Below are 25,157 nucleotides of genomic sequence, written 5' to 3'. Positions count from 1 at the left end.
TAATCACAAACCCATCGGGTTTTTGAGATCAATCAGAACAGTCAGAATGTTGTTCGCATTCCAGAAGTTGTCGAGGAGGGAGGCAAGTCCTGACTCATCATGGAGAAGAAACGTTAGTGGGCATAACATGTGGCCGGAGCGATGTAGATGGGTAGCCATATACCGTGGTTTATGCACATTGTAAGCAGTCCCCTATCACTCAAAGGTGTAGAATATGTAGAAATCAAAAAGAGTGCTGGCATTATTTTCCCCCAACATTTTAAGTTATTTAAATGTAATATTTGAACCAATTCATAGAGCAGAAAAGAGTTTGAGTGAAAGGCAACATGCTGTTGACCAGACCCTATAAGAATTGAGTTTGTAGTTGATTGGCTTTATATAGCATTTATCTAGCAACTGAGGTACTCAAAGCAAGGGAGAAACTCACATCATCCACCACCAACCCACCTGGGTGAAGCACTAGAACCATTTTGTGCACTAGAACACTCACCACACATCAGCTGGAAAGGTGAGGTTTGATTTATGCCAATTAGGGTAATGATTAGGTGGCCATGATGGAATGGGGCCTACTCGTACAATAAGTGCCATGGGATTCTTTAATGACCAATGAGTCAGGATACCCATTTTAACATCCCATCTGAAAGACAGCACCCTACACAGGGCAATGTCCCCTTCACTGGCCTGGGGCATTGGGATTTCTGTTAGACCAGAGTGCCCCCTACTGGCCCTCCAACACCACTACCAGCAGCATCTAATCGCCCATCCAAGGACCAACCAAAACAGACCCTGTTTAGCGTCAGAGGTAAGCCAGCAGTGGAATGCAGGGTGGTATGCTGCTGGTATGCGTTTGTAACCTGAAAAGTTTACAATTTGGTCTAATTTTTTTCATCTAAATGTTTTTTATTGGAACATTTATTCAACCCATTGCTCAGTTTATTTCTTTGTTGTAAGAAAATGCATATTGTTAAAACAAATTTACAGTAAAAAAAAGTGTGATATACTGCCTACACATGTGAATTTGATTGAATAAGAAAATAAATACAGTAATAACATGAATGAAGCATGATTTTAAAGAGAGGGGCATAGAAATAGTTGTATCTCTATTGAGATAAATGTATGAGTGAACGTTTTTACTAATAATCTGTTTACGTGAAGCTTCATTTTGGGAACAGTGATTTTGCAATACTTTTATTTGATTTGAAAATGATTCAATTAATGTTCCAGCTGGCGAATGTTTGAAAAAATATAAATTCATATTTTCTAATGGGTTGATAATTCTCAAATATCATTCAAACAATCAGAAGGCGTTAATTATTGAAGCAAGACAATAAGGAAATGTAAAAAAAACGCATTGGACCAGATTCTTCCACAGCCTACCTTATACCTTTAAGGAAATACATTACTTCTAAGATGAATGTATCATTGAGAGAGATTACAGTACCACATTTGAAATAGAGCATGTGCTACATTTTATTATAAACTGGGTGGTTCGAACCCTGAATGCTGATTGGCTGACAGCCGTGGTATATCAGACCGTATACCACAGGTATGACAAAACTTGTATTTTTATTCCTCTAATTACATTGGTAACCAGTTTATGATAGCAATAAGGCACCTCTGGGGTTTGTGGTATATGGCCAAAATACCATGGCTAAGGGTTGTATCCAGCCACTCTGCGTTGCGTCGTGCAGAAGAACAGCCCTTAGCAGTGGTTTATTGGTCATATACCACACCCTCTCATGCCTTATTGCTTAAATATACCCTTGTTATATAGTGGAGTATGAACACTTTTCTATACTCTGTCAAATATTTCTACAAAGCAAAAGAGACCGTAGAGATACATACAATATATTACACACAATATCATGGTCATTTATAGTTTATTTCAAGCAAAGAGCCAATCTCTTCCCATGTTTGTGTTGTGATGTTTTCATTCTACAGTAACTCCTAAATCAATATATTTGGTATTTTGTGCATGATTGTAATACACCTTTATTTATCCCTCCTATTTCCCACATTTGCTAAATTTAAGAAATACTCTTATTTTAACTAATCTTTGCTCTGTGCAAACAAATGCATTGTGTTAAAGACAGACAGTGTCTCTCCGACTTTGGCTTATTTGTACAATGTGGATCAGCACTCGACAGGACACATGGGGTGATGCGACAGACTGTCTGTCAGACACACCCCTAACCCATCCTCTCAACCAACCTGGTCAATTCACCTATCTGGTCTTTCACTCCAACAGGTAGGGGGACTGGGCAACACAATCTGTGGAAAAAAATCTGATATATTATCTCTTAAAGGGATATCATAAATGCAGCATTCATTGGTATGTACCTGAATTGAGACAAACAAAAAGGTGTAATGGGTTTGTCGCATAACGCTTACTTCTTTATTACATTTTTGTAATTATTTTCACTGTATCAGGGATAGCGTACATATGTACCTGAATTGGGATATCATAAATGCAGTGACATCAGTGACATCACTTACATTACAAATCATTTTGGAAATAAAGTCATTGTAAATCTAGAATATGATGGCTAAACCAGGCATACCTTACAGGCTACTTATTCCTCGCCTGCCGGTCAAGGAATTTCTGTTTCCTATCTGGAGGAATCTCTTCCAAACTGATGCCATGGTTACTTGCCCTGAAGAAAGTCAAAGACAGAAGGCTTAATGTCTTGTTTGATTGGCAGTGCACACTGAGCACTCAGACTCTTGGAATAGGCATTAAACATGTCAATCCCAGCATATGAAGCAACAAAAGCAATGTCCACTCTGACTGCTGTTGACAACCGGGTCTCAGAATGTTCATTACAACTGAGTTTGAACTCTTCACACAGATATAAAATGTTCATCTGGACAGGTCTAAATGAGGCAACCACCAGGGTAGTGTGTTAAAACATTACAGCAATGTTTGCTGAATGCCAGGGAGAGCGTTCATCACACATGTAGTGGTAGTGGGAGGTAAGGATTAATTAAGTTCAACAGACAGGTAGTAGATGAAGAATTTGGGTCAACATGTGAACTGAACTATGACACAAGGGTCAGGTCAGCAGCACATATACATTATGATTTATAAAACGTTTAGTTCCAGTTACACAATCTGACAAATGGTCAATGGGTCAGCACATTATCAGATTTTTAACAATTATTTTCGGACATGTTATCCTCTATATCCACAATGACCTAGATGAAAATCAACTTTGATGTGAACGGGTTTCATGAGTACTACTGATAAGGGGCCTGGGACAAGCACCTGGCAGGACTGAGAGTCAATACGAGTATAGTTAGGAGAAACATAAAGTACACCATAAATAGAGCAGGAAGGCTTGTTAAGTCTTACCCTGGAGTAAGGTCAGGCGGTCTTGGGAGAATCTTGTCGAACCCAGCTCTCCCAACCAACCAGAATGTGTTTTCAATTCCCTTCCCCTGAAAGAGAAGAAGGAAATAACAGAATGAAGTAAGTAAACATTTCACTATTAGTCTACACCTGTTGTTTACAAAGCATATGACAAATAAAAATGAGATATTTCCGTGGTAAGTTAAGTGAATTCACTATTTGGGTCCGTGTGTGTGTGTGTGCGCGCGCGTGTCTACCTTCAGCTCTGTCATGCCCCTGGTGTCTATTTTGTAGCCCATTTTCAGTTCATGTAGGATATCGACTGTGCTCTGGTTGACATGGATTCTGTAAGCTGGGATATCAAACAACAACAGCAACCACAAAGGCTGCATTAGTCTTCATGTATTCTGACAGTTTTTTCAGTGTAAACCATTACCATTAGTTATTCATGTCTATAGAGTATCAACACTTGTGACATCATACAGTACTCGCATATCCTACATATATTTCGATTTTCATTCACTGGTTGATCATAAATGTATTTATTATAGAGTAACAAAATGTCATTTATTGTGAGCCCATTGACAATTACTCACAAGAGCAGTTTTTTTGTGCAGCAATTCATATGTATGGCCACTTGATGGGAGTAGATGTGAGATTTCCTGTACTCATGTCACTGACTAGTACATACAGTTTATACTCTATGAAATACCCTATGTGTTGCTAGCAATCAGCAGTTAAATAAGCATATATTGTCTTGAAAAATGAAAAGATTATGAGGTTGTTTATTCATATCATCACGCCAATGGTTTTTATAGTTGTTACATTAACTCATAACACATACAAATCTCAACACATTATGAAGTTTACCATTGCTGTACCAGCAGAATTGGTGGTGAAAGGATATCTGAGGGAAGCCCGTACACGGAGGATATTTTTATTGAACCCTAAATTTGCCCACTAATTCTACTGATAGTCTTAAAGGATTAGTCAGGACTGCTCATCGTAACCCTCCTTAGCCTCTTGTTGCATGCACACAAACGGCAATACACCTGTCCCTATCCTTAGTGACCTCACACGGTTTGATGGGCCAACAACGAGAGTGAGGTACTCACGCAACCCTGTTGACTCCATTCGAGAAGCCGTGTTGACAGTGTCTCCGAACAGACAGTACCGAGGCATCGTCAGACCCACCACTCCTGCCACCACAGGGCCTGGTGGACACAGACACACACAGACATACTGATAAGATAAGAAGTAGCATATGTCCTGATTTATGACTTGTGATTCATGACATTCAAAAAGCCTCCAATATCTCACAAAAGTCTCTGGAGAAAAAATGGCAAATTTAGTTTAATTGCAGAATATCCTTTCATTATTTAGCAGAGATGTTAGAATATTTTTATTGTTTGTCAATTATGTTTTTTTTTCTGAGCTGTCCTTTACCATACCTAAAAGTAGTCACTTCTGTGTTACTAGAAACACGCAAAACCTTCTATATTAATTGGTAGGGTAGAGTAACGAGAAGAAAGCATTAGGCAATGAAGACTAATAGGATGACAGGGCTTAGTGGATGACATTGCACCATTCCAGGAATATGTTCCAGACGGGGATCAGGTAAAAATACACTTTTGCTCCAATAGTCTAACGTTAATGCCATGTTCTATAGAATTCCAATACTCATTCTCAAATTTCATTAAATATAACATGTCAAAAGTATAGTTTGCTTATGTATTGAATTGTACTATTCACCTAATGACTTTGTTGCATATGCATGAACTGCAATGTATAGCAGTTGATCTCATGGACTGCCAGTCTATAGCTTCCTCTATGAATTTGACAGTAACATTTCTCCAGACCCATTTATGCATGCATGAGTGTAAGTCGCTTTGGATAAAAGTATCTAGTAAATGGAATATGTTGTTATTATTATATTATCCCCCAGCTTAATAGCCAACCAAGTGGCAGGGCTACCGTTTAGCTAAAAAACAAATGAAGAATTGTGGTTTTCAAGAGAAAAGGCCAGTCAATTAGTCTACATTATGAACGATGAGGCAGAGGATAAAAATATGACAAAGAATTTTAGATGGTCCACGCACCAGAGTGAAGGCCAATACGAATCTTGACCTTGACATCAGGCATGTGCCTCATCTTGAAGGTTCCAATACAGTGGAGGATGTCCAGGGACATGTTGGACATCTCAGCTGCGTGGCGTCTACCGTTCCGGTTTGGAACTCCAGAGGCTACCATGTAGGCATCTCCGATGGTCTCCACCTGAAGGCCACACAATCAATATCTTTATTGTCCCAATTGGGAAATTTGTCAAAATTAGGAGGAGGTGACATAAACTCATGCACACTAAGGAATGCAGCCATTTACTTCCAGGATTTGTATTGAAAGTAGAACAAGCTTCCATTGCATCACTAATAGGACACAACTATTTTGCAGCAGGACAGGATTCTCACCTTGTAGACATCATGCTGCCCGATGATGGCATCAAATAGTGTGTAGAGATCATTGAGTAAATCTACCACTTCAATGGGCTCGCTGAGTGCAGAGATGGTAGTGAAGCCCACAATGTCACTGAAGTACAGAGTGACCTCAGAGAAGTGCTCTGGTTTCACAGGCTTTCCCGTCTTCAGGGCCAGGCACACAGACCTATGGTGTAAGATAAGACAAGGGAGTTGATAGAGGGATGTGGATAGAGGTTAGGAGAATAAATTACCAGCGGCCAATGAATAAAATTGTGTTTTGCCTTGCACAGTAATACAATTCAATATTCTCAATACAGAGAATTTTTTTCTTTTTGATGTTGCAAATAGAAGTCCAGCTTTTAATGTGAAGTGGGAGGAGTCTGACCTGGGCAACATCTGGGCCAGCAGCTGATCAGTCTTTTTCCTCTCCACCTCCAGCTCCTCTGTCCTCTCCCTAATCAGGTCCTCAAGGTTAGTAGAGTACTGCTCCAACATACGCAGCATTGAGTCTATGATGTTGGTCTTCTTCCCCTTGGTTATACTCTTGAACTAAAGTATGAAAGGGAAACATACAGCATGCAGTGAGGAGGTGAAGTATGTTACATATTACTGTAATATAGTTAACAAAAAGAATGTTGTTTTGAGTTCTTGTTAGCTTGAGACTGAGTTCATTGTGTTCAGATGTGTGCTCATGCATGTCTATGAAAAAACTGTAGGGTCAATTCAACCCCTCTGTACATCTGGCTGACTGAATACCAGGCTGATCCGAGGTGCCTGGAACCAGCAGAGCTGCTCACCAACAGCAGAGATGAAAGACAGGACCTAATCACCCTTTCCCCCTTCCCCACCACATTCAGGATTAAAGGTCCAATGCAGCCATTTTTTATCTAAATATGAAATCATTTCTGGGTAACAATTAAGTACCTTTTCTGCAGTTGTTTTCAATAAAAAGTGTCAAAAATAAACAAAAATAGCTTCTTGGCAAAGAGCAAACAAGAATGTTGCTAGTATTGTCTGGGAGTGTTCTGAGTGGGAAGAGGAAACTGTTATTGGCAGAGAGGGTTGGAACTGTTTGATGTTGATGTTACCTGGCAGGCCAAAACTTCAATCCTACAAAACAGGCTGAAATTACAGGCGGCCTTTTGAAACAGCTCTTGCGCTAAAAGTGTATTATCTACATTTTCAGAATTTCACAGTATTATTCCAACCTCATAGTGAGGAAATATAGTATAAAGTGGTGTAGTGGTATTTTTTTAGGTGACGGAGCGCTAAAAATGTAATTTCCTCAATCAAAGTTTTTACTGACAGATGTAGCCAATTGAATAACCTATCATTATAGAATATGCATGATATGAATCCTCCAATTGCAATGTCTGCCTCTCAAGAAAACGTTATATTTCTAATACCCTCAAACAGCAAGTTAGGCATAGGCTACCTTAAAGTCCAAACTGCATCTCCATGCCAAACATTTGATTGATATCCATCAGATTCATGGGAATATGCATTTTTTTATTTTACCTTTATTTAACCAGGCAAGTCAGTTAAGAACACATTCTTATTTTCAATGACGGCCTGGGAACAGTGGGTTAACTGCCTGTTCAGGGGCAGAACGACAGATTTGTACCTTGTCAGCTCGGGGTTTTGAACTTAACTTTAGATCTTCATGAGTTACTGTTTCATGAGCGAATTAGAGCAGATGATGTTAACAAAACTATTAGCCTTTCTTGTATTTTGTTTCAATCAAAGCATACACAGTCAGAGGTTTACATACACCTTAGTCAAACACATTTAAACTCAGTTTTTCACAATTCCTGACATTTAATCCGAGTAAAAATTCCCTGTCTTAGGTCAGTTAGGATCACCACTTTATTTTAAGAATGTGAAATGTCAGAATAAGAGTAGAGAGAATTATTTACTTCAGCTTTGATTTATTTAATCACATTCCCAGTGGGTCAGAAGATTACATACAGTACACTCAATTAGTTTTTGGTAGAATTGCCTTTCAATTGTTTAACTTGGGTCAAACTTTTCGGGTAGCCTTCCACAAGCTTCCCACAATAAGTTGGGTGAATTTTGACCCATTCCCCCTGACAGAGCTGGTGTAACTGAGTCAGGTTTGTAGGCCTCCTTGCAAGCACACACTTTTTCAGTTCTGCCAACAAATGTTCTATAGAATTGAGGTTAGGGCTTTGTGATGGTGACTCCAACACCTTGATTTTGTTGTCCTTAAGCCATTTTGCCACAACTTTGGAAGTATGCTTGGAGTCATTGTCCATTTGGAAGACCCATTTGCAACCAAGCTTTAACTTCCTGACTGATGTCTTGAGATGTTGCTTTATATTCACATAATTTTCCTCCTCATGATGCCATCTATTTTGTGAAGTACACCAGTCCCACCTGCAGCAAAGCACCCCCACATCATGATTCTGCCACCCACGTGCTTCACGGTTGGGATGGTGTTCTTTGGCTTGCAAGCTGACCCCTTTTTTCACCAACCATGACGATGGTCATTATGGCTAAACAGTTCTATTTTTGTTTCATCAGACCAGAGGACATTTCTCCAAAAAGTACGATCTTTGTTTCCATGTGCAATTGCAAACTGTAGTCTGGCTTTTGTTATGGCGGTTTTGGAGCATTGGCTTCTTCCTTGCTGAGCGGCCTTTCAGGTTATGTCGATATAGGACTCGTTTTACTGTGGATATAGATACTTTTGTAGCTGTTTCCTCCAGCATCTTCACAAGGTCCTTTGCTGTTGTTCTGGGATTGATTTGCACTTTTCACGCCAAAGTACGTTCATCTCTAGGAGTCAGAATGCGTCTTCTTCCTGAGAGGTATGACAGCTGCGTGGTCCCATGGTGTTTTTACTTGCGTACTATTGTTTGTACAGATGAACGTGGTACCTTCAGGTGTTTGGAAATTGCTCCCAAGGATGAACCAGACTTGAGGTCTTTGTTGATTTCTTTTGATTTTCCCATGATGTCAAGCGAAGATGCACTGAGTTTGAAGGTAGGCCTTGAAATACATCCACAGCTACTCCTCCAATTGACTCAAATAATGTCAATTAGCCTATCAGAAGCTTTTAAAGCCATGACATCATTTTCTGGAATTTCCCACGCTGTTTAAAAGCACAGTCAACTTAGTGTATGTTAACTTCTGACCCACTGGAATTGTGATACAGTGAATTATAAGTGAAATAATCTGTATGTAAACAATTGTTGGAAAAATTACTTGTGTCATGCACAAAGTAGATGTCCTAACCGACTTGCTAAAACTATAGTTTGTTAACTTCTTATGGCTGGGGGGCAGTATTGAGTAGTTTGGATGAATAATTTGCCCAAAGTAAACGGCTTGCTACTCAGTAGCTTTCAGCCAGTGATAGTGCAGGACGCCAAATTCAAAACAACAGAGATCTCATAATTAAAATTCCTCAAACATAGAAGTATTTTACACCATTTTAAAGATAAACTTGTTGTTAATCCCACCACAGTGTCCGATTTCAAAAAGGCTTTACGACGAAAGCACAACAAACAATTATGTTAGGTCTGCACCTAGTCACAGAAAAACACAGCCATTTTTCCAGCCAAAGAGAGGAGTCACAAATAGCAGAAATAGAGATAAAATTAATCACTAACCTTTGATGACCTTCATCAGATGACACTCATACACTTCATGTTACACAATACATGTATGTTTTCTTCGATAAAGTTCATATTTATATCAAAAACCTCAGTTTACATTGGCGCGTTACGTTCAGTAATGTTTTGCTTCCAAAACATCCGGTGATTTTGCAGAGAGCCACATCAATTTACAGAAATACTCATCATAAATGTTGATGAGAATACAAGTGTTATGCATGGAACTTTAGATAAACTTCTCCTGAAAGCAACCGCTGTGTCAGATTTCAAAAAAGCTTTACCGAAAAAGCACACCATGCAATAATCTGAGTACAGTGTTCAGACAATAAAACAAGCCATACAGATATCCACCATGTTGTGGAGTCAACGAAGTCAGAAATAGCATTATAAATATTCATTACCTTTGATGATCTTCATCAGAATGCACTCCCAGGAATCCCAGTTCCACAATAAATGTTTGATTTGTTCGATAAGTCCATCATTTATGTCCAAATACCTCCTTTTTGTTCACGCATTTAGTACACAATCCAAACTCACGAGGCGCGGGCACGTCCAGGCGAAAGTTCAGACGGAAAGTCATATTACAGTTCGTAGAGACATGTCAAACGAAGTATAGAATCAATCTTTAGGATGTTTTTAATATAAATCTTCAATAATGTTCCAACCGGAGAATTCCTTTGTCTGTAGAAATGCAATGGAATGTAAGCTAACTCTCACGTGTGCGTGTGTGATCAGCTCATGGCCTTCTGGCAGACCCCTAACTCAATCAGCACTTATTTTCTCCTCCTTCCCAGTAGAAGCCTCAAACAAGGTTCTACAGAATGTTGACATCTAGTGGAATCCTTAGGAAGTAGCAATATGACCCCATAGACACTGTATATTCCATAGGCAATGACTTGAAAAACTACAAACCTCAGATTTCCGACTTTCTGGTTGGATTTTTCGCAGGTTTTTGCCTGCCATATGGTTTCTGTTATACTCACAGACATCATTCAAACAGTTTAAGAAACTTCAGAGTGTTTTCAATCCAAATATACTAATAATATGCATATATTAGCAACTGGGCCTGAGTAGCAGGCAGTTTACTCTGGGCACCTTATTCATCCAAGCTACTCAATACTGCCCCCAGCCATAAGAAGTTAAAAGATTTGGCATGGGTCCCTAGGTCCTCAAAAAGTTCTACAGCTGCACCATAGAGATCATCCTGACAGGTTGCATCATCGCCTGGTATTGCAACTGCTCGGCATCCGATCATAAGGCACTACAGAGGAAAGTGCGCACAACCCAGTACATCACTGGGCCAAGCTTCCTGCCATCCAGGACCTATATACTAGGCAGTGTCAGAGGAAAGCCCCAAAAAATGTCAAAGACTCCAGTCACCCAAGTCATAGACTGTACTCTCTGCTAACGCACAGCAAGCATTACTGGAGCGTCAAATCCAGGTTGAAAAGGCTCCTCAACAGCTTCTACCCCCAAGCCATAAGACTGCTGAACAATTAATAAAATGGCCACCCAGACTATTTACATTGACCCCCCTCCCGTTTTTTTATCTATGCATAGTCACTTTACTCCTGTGTACAAATGACCTTGACTAACCTGTACCCCCTGTATATAGACTCATTATTGTTATTTATTGTTACTTTTGATTTTATTTTTTACTATAGTTTATTTAGTAAAAATGTCTTAACTCTGTTTCTTGAACTGCATTGTTGTTTAAGGGCTTGTAAGTAAGCATTTCACTGTAAGGTCTGCTCCACCTGTTGTATTCAGTGCATGTGACAAATAAAATATGATTTGATTTGAACAAGTTTAACCAACTTGTGGTGCTGAAGGATATCTCTGCGCATTTGGCCAGTTCAGGAACAAACAATAATTTGCAGTAGGCTATAGACTAATGTAAATACAAATACATATAGTTTCATATAATTGCCCTGTTTGCAAGGAGAACTTTATTGTGAGTAGACATTTCATTGTATTGAGTAGCTTTTACACTCTGTATCATAAATACACTTTGATTAGCTTGAACATATGGTTACAATCTACCCTTTTAATTAAAGACAAAAAACACAGTTGAACTATCAATTCATATAATTTATTTACTTAGATTAAACATGCTATCAAACCAATTGAAAAATGTGAACCTAAATCATTACTACATAGAAATGCGGGAAATTCATTTTAAAACAGACATAAAATCAAGCTGTTGGTGTGGTGTATTCATGCATCTCAATAAACCAGTGGGGATTTTAGCATTTAAATATCGGTGGGGCAAAATCAACTATTTTTTGTTGTTGATGCATGCCTGACTCCACCCTTGCTCTCCATTCAAACTGGACTACATAAGCATTTCACGAAAACAGCGCACAAAGAGCACTAGTAACAGTGTATTTTTGTAGGCACTAACTCCACAATGGCTGTTTGGCCAAAGCTTATTGGGAAATTGGGGAGGCAGGTGGTTAAAGGGTTGGGCCAGTAACCGAAAGGCTGCTAGATCGAATTCCTGAGCTGACAAGGTAAATCTGTTGTTCTGCCCCTGAACAAGTGTCACGACTTCCCCCGAAGTTGGTTCCACTCCTTGTTCGGCGGTGTTCGGCGGTCGGCATCGCCGGTCTTCTAGCCATTATCGATCCACTTTTAATTTTCCATTTGTTTTTTTTGTCTTCCCACACACCTGGTTTCAATTCCATCATTACATGTTGTGTATTTAACCCTCTGTTCCCCCCATTTCCTTGTCCGGAATAGTTTCTTGTAAGTGCATGTGCACGGTTATCTGGTGTGCGACGGGTTTTGTACCCATTGATTGATTGATTGATTGATTGATTGATTGATTGTTCTGTTTCCGGTGGTTTTTGTTCTGTTCCGTTGTAAACACAGTTTTTGCTCTCCTGCGCCTGGCTTCTCTGCTGCCAGTATGCACCCCTTACAACAAGGCAACCTGCTGTTCATAGCCCGTCATTGTACATAAGAATTTGTTCTTAATAACTGACTTGCCTCGTTAAATAAAAATAAATACAAAATGTATGTTTTTTGTAGTTTTGGGGGGGATAAACACCGAAAATAGGGTCTTATACATTTTGTTCTATGAGATAATTTTGGGAATTTTGAAGCATTTATATAATCAAAATGAGCACATAAAGGCTTCAGAATTCATTATGGTCATGTTAACTGACTGATATTATCTCATAGAACAAAACATACAATCTCCTAAACCTGTTAACCCCAGACCTTATTGTCGGCGTTTATTCCAAAACCCCATTATTTCTGCATTAATTTCCCTCATTTGAATGGCTGAATGAACCAGAGGTAACTTATTTCTGTTTTTTAGGACTACAAGCTGGCGAGCTCTATTGCTGCCTAACGTCTGTTTCAAATCAAATTTTATTAGTCACATGCTGTCACGTTCTGACCTTAGTTCCTTTATTATGTATTTGTGTTAGTTTGGTCAGGGCGTGAGTTGGGGTGGGTAGTCTATGTTCTTTTTTCTATGTTGTATTTCTATGTTTGACCTGGTATAGTTCTCAATCAGAGGCAGCTGTCGATCGTTGTTTCTGATTGAGAATCATACTTAGGTAGCCTGTTTTCCCCATTTTGGTTGTGGGTGATGGTTGTGGGCCACTACAGAGTTTACTTTAATGCAGTCAATGGTGTCTTCTCATCCCTTAAATCCCTGATTGGTTTGAGCATGTAAATCTGTGTGTACATCTATATTATTACTATCTTTCTCCTAGAAATTCCTTGTTTCATTTTAGAGTTATTAGAACAACTGCTTGCCTGACCCTTTTGGGCTATCTAATTCCCCTTTTCCCTGTTGATTTTGAATCTGTAACCCTATTGAATAATTTTGATCCAAATCCTTCATTAATCATTAATCCTGTAAAATGAATTGCTTTATCTTAAGTCTTATTCGTTTATAAAGCATTCACTGCCTCTGAGAGATGAATTTGTCTTGTCATTCAATAACTCAACTGCTTTCAGAATTATAATAATTGTAGTTAGGTATAGTTGCAAGATCGGCCCACACATTAGGCAGGATTAGGTGGCTGCCAATGGCGACAGATTGACAAGGGCGGCATTTTCTGAGTTAAACGGACCAAATCGCACCTCCAACAACACATAAAACCTCACATAATTCTGCACAAAAACAATGACATACTCTCTACTACCAGTGGCATATGGGTTTTTCAGTTGAGCGCTGATGGCGCCTTGTGATAAACAGTGCCCATTTTGTCAAAGGTCGGGGCAGGGTGCTGTGGGAGAGATGCAGCGCTGAGGCGCTCCACCAACGTTCCATCAAAGAAACTATCTAACATAAATCATGTAGCAGATATGGTAGAAAGAGTATGTGGCCTTTTCTGTAGCCTACAGGCTGGAGATAAAAATGTGTGACAGTGTAATGTGATGACAATATAATATATATACTTTTTTCAAATAGCCTAACCAAAATGGCACCCAATCGATAAAGAAATGCGCTGTCATGTTAAACAACATATCAGAAAAACAGAACAGGTCAATGTAAAATGGACAATATGGAATGGACAATCACAACGGCTGTCCAGGAGTTTCACCCCATTGTCATGAACAGTGGGTTCACGTTTTTATCCGTCCATTTCTAACAAGCTGATCATAGCGAAAAAGAAAATACTTCTGCATTTCCCGCCATATAAACACATTGCAAATAGCGACACGATACCTCCTGATGAAGTTGGGTAGCTGATATTCAGAGTTTAAATAGCCAAACGGATTATTCACAGGATTCAGGACTAATAATGCCAATGCAACGGCCTGTTTTACAAATGGTGGGCCTACCACATTGATGGGCATTCATCAAATTTCTTTGCGGTTGACATGGTAGGCTACACCCCAGTAAGCACGAGCCGACGTCTTTTGTATGTCTTTTTTTGTGTTTTACAAACAGTAGGCTTACCATATAGATGGACATTCATAAAATTATATTTCAGTAACCACTAGGCTACACCTCAGTAAGCACGGTCCGACACCATGCCTTTTGGACATCTTTTTTTGGTACAGTCTGGACCACCCTTGGTTTCCACATCCATGGACATTGGTTTTTGTTCTGGTCCATACAAAATCTGAACCAATCATAGGATGTCTATGTTTGGTTTAGATTTGGTGCGGTCCAGACAGGACTTGATTTCACCGTCCACGGACATACATTTTTGGTTCAGATTTTGTCCGGTCTGGATTTGGCACAATATAGACGTCTATAAATGACATATTTTCAACTTTCATTCAGAACTGAAAATGAACCTGATTTCAATGTCCGGAAAATATGTATTTTTCAACATCGAGAAAATATGCCTTTTGAACATCCTGGAAAATATGTATTTTTAAGGTCTGGCCCAGGGCAACAGGCAAGGACCTACCCTGTATAACTGTAGCTATTTATAGTTTCCTACCAACTACAAAAGAGTAGGTGGTGCTTCGACCTTCACAGGCAATATTGTCAATTAATAACCTAATGAATTAGACATATATCATACTGGGGATGTGTGAAACTTATTCCTCAGCCTTATGTGTCCGGCTTGGATCGCCTCATGAGCTAGATTTTGAGGTGGAGCAATCGGCTAAGCGAGGACAGTCATGTGTGCTAGTAAGGAAGAGGTCCCGAGTTCGCCCCAGGTATGGTCCAAATCGGGAGGAAGTGGCATGGTGTCCTTAACAATAGCATATTACACCATTCTTCTACAAAATGTTGTTACGAAAACGATTAACCAGCATACTAATATTGTTGCTCTCTCTAAGTGTAGGGGTCTAAGGCCTAGTTAACTGGTCTGTAACCTCATTTAAGATGTGCATCTATGTGAAAAATCTGTGTATGAATCTAGGTGTACATGTTCCCAGGGAGGCAGCAATCTTATCTTGGTCCAGGACCAGCTCTGTCCCTCTTGACCTCTTGGTCAGCCAGTCCAAATAGATTATTGATTGGTACAGATGGTGACAAAAATAAATATACACAAAAAGGAAAACTACAAACGGCCCAAAGTAAAGAATTAAAACCAAACTAAAGGCATTATCTCCACCAAACCAACCAGCAGCCTCCCTACACCAAGATGGCACTCTGACTGACGATCACCTTAAGTGATGGAACCTGATGTGCATATACATACACTTGGACAAGTTGCTGCTGCCCCCTGGGGGAATGGAGTCTGGAAGTGATAGTGAGCTGGAGTGTGCTGTCTAAACTACCTGACATATTCCATAACAATGCACTGTACAGTGGGGCAAAAAAGTATTCAGTCAGCCACCAATTGTGGCTGACTCTCACAGACCTGTAACTTCTTCTTTAAGAGGCTCCTCTGCCATCCACTCATTACCTGTATTAATGGCGCATGTTTGAACTTGTTATCAGTATAAAAGACACCTGTCCACAACCTCAAACAGTCACACTCCAAACTCCACTATGGCCAAGACCAAAAGAGCTGTCAAAGGACACCAGAAACAAAATTGTAGACCTGCACCAGGCTGGGAAGACTGAATCTGCAATAGGTAAGCAGCTTGGTTTGAAGAAATCAACTGTGGGAGCAATTATTAGGAAATGGAAGACATACAATAATCTCCCTCGATCTGGGGCTCCACGCAAGATCTCACCCCGTGGCGTCAAAATGATCACAAGAACGGTGAGAAAAAATCCCAGAACCACACGGGGGGGATCTAGTGAATGACCTGCAGAGAGCTGGGACCAAAGTAACAAAGCCTACCATCAGTAACACACTACGCCGCCAGGGACTCAAATCCTGCAGTGCCAGACGTGTCCCCCTGCTTAAGCCAGTACATGTCCAGGCCCATCTGAAGTTTGCTAGAGAGCATTTGGATGATCCAGAAGAAGATTGGGACAATGTCATATGGGCAGATGAAACCAAAATATAACTTTTTGGTAAAAACTCAACTCGTCGTGTTTGGAGGACAAAGAATGCTGAGTTGCATCCAAAGAACACCATAACTACTGTGAAGCATGGGGGTGGAAACATCATGCTTTGGGGCTGTTTTTCTGCAAAGGGACCAGGACGACTGATCCGTGTAAAGGAATGAATGAATGGGGCCATGTATCGTGAGATTTTGAGTGAAAACCTCCTTCCATCAGCAAGGGCATTGAAGATGAAACGTGGCTGGGTCTTTCAGCATGACAATGATCCCAAACACACCGCCCGGGCAACAAAGGAGTGGCTTCGTAAGAAGCATTTCAAGGTCCTGGAGTGGCCTAGCCAGTCTCCAGATCTCAACCCCATAGAAAATCTTCGGAGGGAGTTGAAAATCCATGTTGCCCAGCAACAGCCCCAAAACATCACTGCTCTAGAGGAGATCTGCATGGAGGAATGGGCCAAAATACCAGCAACGGTGTGTGAAAACCTTGTGAAGACTTACAGAAAACGTTTGACCTCTGTCATTGCCAACAAAGGGTATATAACAAAGTATTGAGTTAAACTTTTGTTATTGACCAAATACTTATTTTCCACCATAATTTGCAAATAAATTCATAAAAATCCTACAATGTGATTTTCTGGATTTTTTTTCTTCTCATTTTGTCTGTCATAGTTGAAGTGTACCTATGATGAAAATTACAGGCCTCTCTCATCTTTTTAAGTGGGAGAACTTGCACAATTGGTGGCTGACTAAATACCTTTTTGCCCCACTGCATGTGTATGTATATACAGGGCCTTTCAGAAAGTATTCAGACCCCTTGATCTTTTCCACATTTTGTTACGTTGCAGCATTATTCTACAATGTATTAAATTGTTCCCCCCCTCCCCAATCTACACACAATACTCCATAATGACAAAGCAAAAAACAGGTTTTTAGAAATTTTATCAAATGTATAAAAAATAAATAAACTGAAATATCACTTTTACATAAGTATTCAGACCCTTTACTCTGTACTTTTTAAAATACTTTTGGCAGTGATTACAGCATTGAGTCTTCTTGGGTATGACGTTACAAGCTTGGCACACCTGTATTTGGGGAGTTTCTCCCATTCTTCACTGCAGATCCTCTCAAGCTCTGTCAGATTGGATGGGAGCGTTGCTGCGTATCTATTTTCAGGTCTCTCCAGAAATGTTTGATTGGGTTCAAGTCCGGGCTCTGACTGGGCCACTCAAGGACATTCAGAGACTTGTCCCAAAGCCATTCCTGCGTTGTCTTGGCTGTGTGCTTAGGGTAGATGTCCTGTTCAAATGTAAACCTTCGCCCCAGTCTTAGGTCCTGAGCACTCTGGAGCAGGTTTTCATCAAGGATCTCTTTGTACTTTGCTCTGTTCATCTTTCCCTCGACCCTGACTAGTCTCCCAGTCCCTGTTGGTGAAAAACATCCCTACAGGCTGATGCTGCCACCACAATGCTTCACCGTAGGGATTGTGCCAAGTTTCCTCCAGACGTAACACTTGGCATTCAGGCCAAATAGTTCAATCTTGGTTTCATCAGACCAGAGAATCTTGTTTCTCATGGTCTGAGAGTCTTTAGTTGCCTTTTGGCAAACTCCAAGCTGACCGTCATGTGCCTTTTACTGAGGAGTGGTTCCGTCTGGCCACTCTACCATTAAGACCTGATTGGTTATCCTTCTGGAAGGTTCTCCCCTCTCCACAGAGGAAGTCTAGAGCTCTGTCAGAGTGACCATCGGGTTCTTGGTCACCTCGCTGACAAAGGCCCTTCTCGCCGGATTGCTCAGATCTGTGACTCGACACAATCCTGTCTCAGAGCTCTACAGACAATTCTTTCGACCTCATGGCTTGGTTTTGCTCTGACATGCACTGTCAACTGTGGGACCTTATATAGACAGGTGTGTGCCTTTCCAAATCATGTCCAATCAATCAAATTTACCACAGGTGGACCCCAATCAAGTTGTAGAAACATCTCAATGATGATCATTGGAAACAGATGCACCTGAGCTCAACTTTGAGTCTCATAGCAACGGGTCTGAATACTTATGTAAATAAGGTATTTCTGTTTTTTATATTTATAACAAATTTACAAAAAATTATAACAACCTGTTTTCACTTTGTCATTATCGGGTATTGTGAGTAGATTGCTGAGGAAAACGTTTTATTTAATCCATTTAAGAATAAGGCTGTAACGAAATTAAATGTGGAAAAAGTCAAGGGGTCTGAATTCTTTCCGAAGGTACTGTATGTAGCTTTGTGTATGTTTGTGTACAGTAAAGTAGGCTACCTGTTTGAATATCTCCTCGAAGGTGGGTCTCTTGTCTGGCTCCTCACTCCAGGCCTGTTTCATGACCTGGATCACCTCTAGTGGAGCCTCATCCGCTGACACAGTGGGCCGACACAGTGGTGGGGGGGATTTCAACTTACTGAGGATCTCTGTCAAACACACACACACACACACACACACCTATACTCTCCAATAATTGTACTGTTCACATTGGCATGGAGGCCATTCCTGCTGTATTTGTTTTACATCTGACACAACTAGCCCCATGTATGGTGGTACTGTTTGATAGGAGGTCTAACCCTTGGGAGGCATGTCCAGCATGCAGAAGGGAGCACAGCGGGCGATGACCTCCTGCATAATGATGGCAAAGCTGTAGACGTCCCCTTGGAACGTTCCTCTCTTCATCAGCGTAGAGTTCCTTAACAGCTCTGGAGCCACCCACAGCTGATCTGTTAGGTGGACCAGGGAGTTAGGGCACAAGAGTGGAGGGTTGGATTAAGTGATCTGTTCGGTGGACCATGGAGTTAGGGGAAAATAGTGGAGGGTTGGATTAAGTGATCTGTTAGGTGGACCAGGGAGTTACGGGGAAATAGTGGAGGGTTGGATTAAGTGATCTGTTAGGTGGACCATGGAGTTAGGGGGAAATAGTGGAGGGTTGGATTAAGTGATCTGTTAGGTGGACCAGGGAGTTAGGGCACAAAAGTAGCGGTTTAGATTAAATGTTTTTCACACACAACCTGACTAGAGGGATAAACGAACAAGTGTCTTTGGTTCTTGTAATTACTTGGTAAATGATGAGGATGATTTGCTGTCTCTGATATGTTGAGTACTCACGTCCCCATGGACTTACCCTCAGGCCTGCCTTTGTCAAAGTTGATGCTCTGGGTGGATAAGATCTCGTTGAAGCCGTACTCAGTCACCTTCAGCACAAAGCGTCCGTCCACCAAACAGTTTCGGGACTTCAGGCGCCCATGGATGACATCCCGGTTGTGCAGGTACTTCATTCCCTGGGAGGGAGGGTCAGAAAAGATTGAGGACAGTGTAAACAACGAGGAGAGAGATATGGTCAGAAATGTCTATGAAGTTGTTTTCCTCCTCACCCTGACCAGATCCATCAACAGGGAGGACTTGAACATCCAGTCGAGACGCATTTCCTCGTTGTTGAGAAGGTCCTCCAAGCTGCCCCTGGTACAGTGCTCTGTCACAATACCAAATATCCCTGAGTCTAGGAACAGGCCAAGGAACAGGTTGATATTCTCATGCCGCATGTCCCTGAGCTGAGAGAGGGGGAGAGGATAGAGAGGAGAAGTAGGTTATGACAGAGGAACAGTGCAGAGTTCAGACAGCGCTTCAATGTCTTGCTGTTTTGACTGACTCACTCAGTCAGTCACTTACTCACCTTGGTGAAAATAGTTTTTGTGCTATTACTGACACTAGACACAGTGTTTCCATTGGGACATCTCTTCAACCACACCCAGTCACCCTAGTGAATACATAATACAAAGGTATTAGCAAATGTTTATCTGGAAAACCCTGAAAGCTAGGGACAGGGACACTAAACAGAGATGGATTTGTTTATAACTGTTTGTCACCAAGACAGGCAAAATTAGCAACATTGGGTGTTATTTCTTACATGCAGCGCATCACACATTGGCATATTGGATTGCTGTCTCTGTTTGAACGTAGTTTTAAGTAGATTCACCACATTAACATGTGACCCACCTCAAAGACAGCGACGTTGGAGCTGTCAGGGGTGGAGGCAAAGTAGCTGCGTCCTGACACTGAGTGGCGAGGCGTCTTCACATCCAGCTGACTCTTCATCATACTGTCCTCATTCAGCGTCTACTCAGAGAGAGGAGAGGAGAGGAGAGGAGAGGAGAGAGAGCGAGAGAGAGAGAGAGAGAGAGATTACAATGGCTTCAGAATAGACAGTCCATCAAAGATAAGGGACTTTAAACAGAAAAACTCACACACACATACAAATACAGTATTTAGGCTATACTCCTTTTATGGTATGATAGGCATCAAGCTGACCCTTGTGCTGGTCTGGGTATTGATGAAAATCAGGTCATTCAGATTCAAGACTACTTTTAAGGACCCTTCTCCTTCCCCTGATCCTCCAAAGCTGATTCCAATCTGGCCACCTCTCCTGGTCAGACACAAAGGGAAGACCCCAAAACATCAGCAACCTCATTTACAATCAAAAGTTTGTTCAATGCAGAAGACAAAATTGGCCACTGATTGGCACACTCCTCTCTGTGTTTAAGCTTAACTTACTTCATATAGAAGGCAGCTCCACCTCCAACCAACCCACAGAACAGGACAAACAGAAAGAGAATAGTACCCGCATCCATTCCTAAAGGCAGAGAAGGGGATCGAGAAAGAGTTATGAAGAGAAATAGCTTGAGGGAACACAGACCTCATTTTACCATAGGCTACTGGTACATCACTGACCCCAACGCTAGACTACCTACCCCCACCACAGGTGATGTATGGACTGAACCAGCAACGGGAGTCTGTGCTGGGGCTACTGCCTGCAAAGTGGATGGAGCGCCCATTGTACTTGACCGCCCCAAATTTGCCAAGTGTGTGGGGGGCCTCCAGAGTGTGTGTCATGTAGAGTTTGTCTCCCCCGTCTGAGTCCAGGACCACGTAGCGAGCCAGCATCCCCAACCCATCTTTGTCGGATGAGATGTGCTGGTTGAAGCCCTCAAATTTGACCCCTCCATCGCTCTCGAGCATGGTTTCCCCATCCACCCAGCGCCCCGCTGCCATCCGACTCTTCTCTACTGCATAGCCCATGTAATATATCATGTTGTAGATGGTGCCGAAAAATGGAGACACCTACGTCAGGGGAGAAGAGTGGGGACAATGTATAAGTCATTTATCTGACCGACTGTTATTGAAGACTGTCTGTAGACTCTTTAGACTGGCACTAAGGGTTTTGATGATGTTAGGCAAGGAGTACAGAAATAGAGGAGCATACCATTACTAAGACAGTGGTACAGCACTGACAAACCACTGGTCATTATCATCAATAATGAAACAATCCAACAACATTCATATGTATTTGGTTTTAAGGCTGGAGAGGTCCAAAGACCTATAGGTAACCTGTTTGTGAAGAACTAAAACTCAAGAGGACTGTTGTTCATCCAAAGGTGTTTGCTACAGTACTGCATGTCCATGGCATGTGTGACTAATGATGACTAGATGAATATCCCAGGAGCTGTGTTCTGGGATGTCTCACCTGCTCTGGTGGAGTGCTGGTGCGAATCTCAAATTTCTCCTGAGCATCTTTGAAGCGCTGATAGAAAGTATTCTCGCCAGAATCCATGGTGATTGTGAGAACTGCGTCGTAGGCTTTTCTCAACAAGCTGTCATTGGTCAGGGTATTAAAGTTTGTGCCCTTGGGCAGTGAGTATGTGAGGGTGTCGTAGGGGATAAAAACGTAGCCGCGATCTACCATGCGTATATTCAAGGCAGAGGTTAGGAGCTGATACTGGGCCACACCACCGATCAAAGCTGAGTGCATACACATGATGACCACTGCAGAGGCAGAGGCAGGGGAGGGGGAGTTGGAGAGGAGAAGAGAAGAGGAGGAGGTGGAGAAGAGGAGGAGGAGAAGAGGAGGAGGTGGAGAAGAGGAGGAGGAGGAGGAGGAGGAGGAGGAGGAGGAAAAGAGGAGGAGGAGGAAAAGAGGAGGAGGAGGAGAGGAAAAAGTTAGTAAAGTCAGAGATAGGGGACAGAAGAAGGAAATAGTAGAGACAATTATTAGTCATTGCAGTGTGGCATTGTCATATAATGGAATAGATGACAGTTAGTCAGTGATGTTGTGTATCTTTCCTCTCACCTTTTACCACACACACAAGAATGCACGCATGCACAAACACACACACACTTAAACAAATACACACACACACATAAACAAACAAACAAACACAAATGCGCATACACACCTCTGACACGGTCTAACTCCCGTATCCTTTTCAAGGCTTTTGTGGGCCCATCTTTGTCAGGCTCCATGGTGACCACAGTGCTGACCGGCAGGCCCAGGGCCCTCAGAGAGGCCGCCAGCTCGTGTCCCGTAGCCTCCCACAGGTCATCCTCTGACGTCACGATGACTACATGGGCCCAGCGGAAGTACCGCAGCATAGAAAACAGAACCCGGGAGGACAGAGGCAGTGGCCGATGAAAGGTGGGATACTGTCCATCCTCCATGTTGGGTTTCAGGCAGCCCCAGGAAAGAAGGGGCTTATTCCAGTTTTTCGCAAACAGGGCAGCCGAAGAGCAGTAGCCTGGGTTAGTAGGGCCGAGAAAAGCTGAGCCATAGCCTTCCAGAGAGGTGAAGCGGGCCAGAGCGCGGGATGTTTTACAGTCCTCATTGACCAGAGTATAGTCGTACCAGTAGCCTTTCTTAGTGTAGGGGTCCTTGTTGAGGCGGGCGGTGGCCAGGCGGGCAGCCAGGTCAGGGAGGGCTTTGGAGTACATAGGGTCACATGTCCAGGGCCCAACTACGGCCACAGTGAAAGTGGCGCCCCAGGCCTCACACGGTAGATAGGTGGCCATCAGCAGGGGCAACATAAGCCAGTTGCCCCACCAGCTTCTGGAGCGTAGCACTGCAGATTTAGATGTGGGGGTTGTACTGTTCATTGGGTCTGTATCCTCTGTCCTTCTTTGTCTCCTTCTCTCCCTCATTGAGGGATCTTGTGTCCATCGTGGGTGGTGGGAAAGGTTGATGAGGAAACTAGAGTTTCTGTGAGTTGCCATTGTCCTACAGGGCTTCTATCTAGTCAGACACCACAGATGAGGAGTGGAGGGTTGGAAGTGAGGGAGTTTGTGTGTGTGGAAGAGTGTGAGGGAGGGAAGTGTGTGTGTGTGTGTGTGTGTGTGTGTGTGTGTGTGTGTGTGTGTGTGTGTGTGTGTGTGTGTGTGTGTGTGTGTGTGTGTGTGTGTGTGTGTGTGTGTGTGTGTGTGTGTGTGTGTGTGTGTGCTCTGACCCCTAGCGCTCTGTAGGGCACTAGCCCAGAGCTGGGAAGGTCACCACTGGACTCCCAGCCATTACTGCTTCCATGGAATATATGAGAAAGAGGGAGGGAGAGAGAGAACAAAATTAGAATATTGACACATGTATTATTTACTGTCTCAATTTTCTAGGACAAAACTCTGTTTTTGTTGGTGAGCTACAGTGTCACCAGAGGCTCAGAAATGCACCGTTTCTATAATAATTGGACTTGAACTATATTACCATTAATATAGGTTTATTACATAACATATTAAAATATAGCTGCCAGGAGCAATGAAGAGGGTTCACAGGATAACAGAAAGTATGCAAGATAACAAAGCAAGTAGAATAACAAAGCAGGCACCCTATCATGTAGAAACTACCTTCCTTTATGTGCAATCACTAGTCTAAATACAACATCTGGAAGGAATTTGACGTATGGTTCATGAGGAGAAGATTTCTTTTGATATTTTTAACATATTTTAGCATATTAGTGTATGTGCTAATATGCATCTTCTGGTACAGTTTGGGCATCTTTGAGTGCATCATTATTATTATTATCATTATTTTCTCAAACTCTTTCGGGACTATTGTGATGAGTCCTAAGACCAAATTTGGAGTGAATCTGACTTTTAGTCCATGAGAAGAAGATTTTTACTTATTATTTTAAGCTTTAATGTTACATAGTCAAAAAAGTTCATTGTTCTTCTCTGCAATGTTCTTCTTTGCAATGAGTCTAGATCTGAGTACCTCCCTGATGATTTCTTGAATGGAATTGGTGCCAGAAACCAATGTATTGGGCCAGAACAATGACACACGTGGGTACAACTGCATTTTGAAAATGTGTAATTGGCTTTGATACTCTGATTGGTTAGAGAAAATCAATTTGCTGATTACTTTGTTTTGTACACCAACCCTCATTTTGACTTCACCACAAACAACTTCAATGATGGCATTCTCAGACTAAAGTACAGTGCATTCGGAAAGTATTTTTCCACATTTTGTTACTAAAATTGATTAAATCATTTTTTCCCCCTCATCAATCTACACACAATATCCCATAATGACAAAGCAAAAAGGGTTTTTTTTAAACGAAAATATCTAATTTACAAAAGTTTCCAGACCCTTTACTCAGTACTTTGATGAAGCACCTTTGTCAGCGATTACAGCCTCGAGTCTTCCTGGGTATGACGCTACAAGCTTGACAGCTGTATTTGGGGAGTTTCTCACATTCTTCTCTGCAGATCCTCTCAAGTTATGTCAGGTTGGATGGGGAGCGTCACTGCGCAGCTATTTTCAGGTGTCTCCAGAGATGTTCGATCGGGTTCAAGTCCGGGCCCTGGCTGGGTCACTGAAGGATATTCAGAGAATTGTCCCGAAGAAACTCCTGCGTAGTCTTGGCTGTGTGCTTAGGGTCGTTGTCCTGTTGGAAGGTGAACCTTCACCCTAGTCTTAGGTCATCAGCGCTCTGGAGAAAGTTTTCAAGGATGTTCTCTGTACTTTGCTCCATTCATCTTT

At 41.8% G+C, this 25,157-nt stretch overlaps 1 protein-coding gene across 1 annotated transcript; it reads right to left on the bottom strand.

The window, feature by feature from the left end:
• Window positions 1-1,691: 1,691 nt before the first annotated feature.
• On the bottom strand, window positions 1,692-23,516 carry LOC112228627 (retinal guanylyl cyclase 2). Its single transcript, XM_024394094.2, has 19 exons — window positions 22,594-23,516; window positions 21,885-22,183; window positions 21,112-21,481; window positions 20,915-20,993; window positions 20,672-20,786; window positions 20,360-20,479; window positions 20,037-20,120; window positions 19,738-19,914; window positions 19,488-19,644; window positions 18,937-19,086; window positions 18,638-18,786; window positions 6,209-6,372; window positions 5,815-6,007; window positions 5,449-5,623; window positions 4,465-4,563; window positions 3,607-3,701; window positions 3,353-3,438; window positions 2,562-2,654; window positions 1,692-2,271 (listed from the first exon to the last, which is right to left on the bottom strand). Exons 1-18 carry the CDS (start codon window positions 23,402-23,404, stop codon window positions 2,570-2,572), a joined length of 3,408 nt encoding a protein of 1,135 aa, XP_024249862.1. The 5' UTR covers window positions 23,405-23,516; the 3' UTR covers window positions 1,692-2,271; window positions 2,562-2,569.
• Window positions 23,517-25,157: the final 1,641 nt, after the last annotated feature.

The sequence above is a fragment of the Oncorhynchus tshawytscha genome, linkage group LG30, assembly GCF_018296145.1.
Source record: "Oncorhynchus tshawytscha isolate Ot180627B linkage group LG30, Otsh_v2.0, whole genome shotgun sequence".
Lineage (NCBI taxonomy): Eukaryota > Metazoa > Chordata > Actinopteri > Salmoniformes > Salmonidae > Oncorhynchus > Oncorhynchus tshawytscha.
This window is presented reverse-complemented; position numbering and strand designations above follow the sequence as displayed.

Coding starts and splice junctions, on each gene's coding strand:
- LOC112228627 (XM_024394094.2), bottom strand. CDS start 23,404: ATGGCAACTCACAGAAACTCTAGTTTCCTCATCAACCTTTCCCACCAC. Junction 20,480..20,671: donor ATACCCAGACCAGCACAAGG/GTCAGCTTGATG, acceptor CTCTCTGAGTAG/ACGCTGAATGAGGACAGTAT. Junction 5,624..5,814: donor GGCAGCATGATGTCTACAAG/GTGAGAATCCTG, acceptor TGTGGCCTTCAG/GTGGAGACCATCGGAGATGC.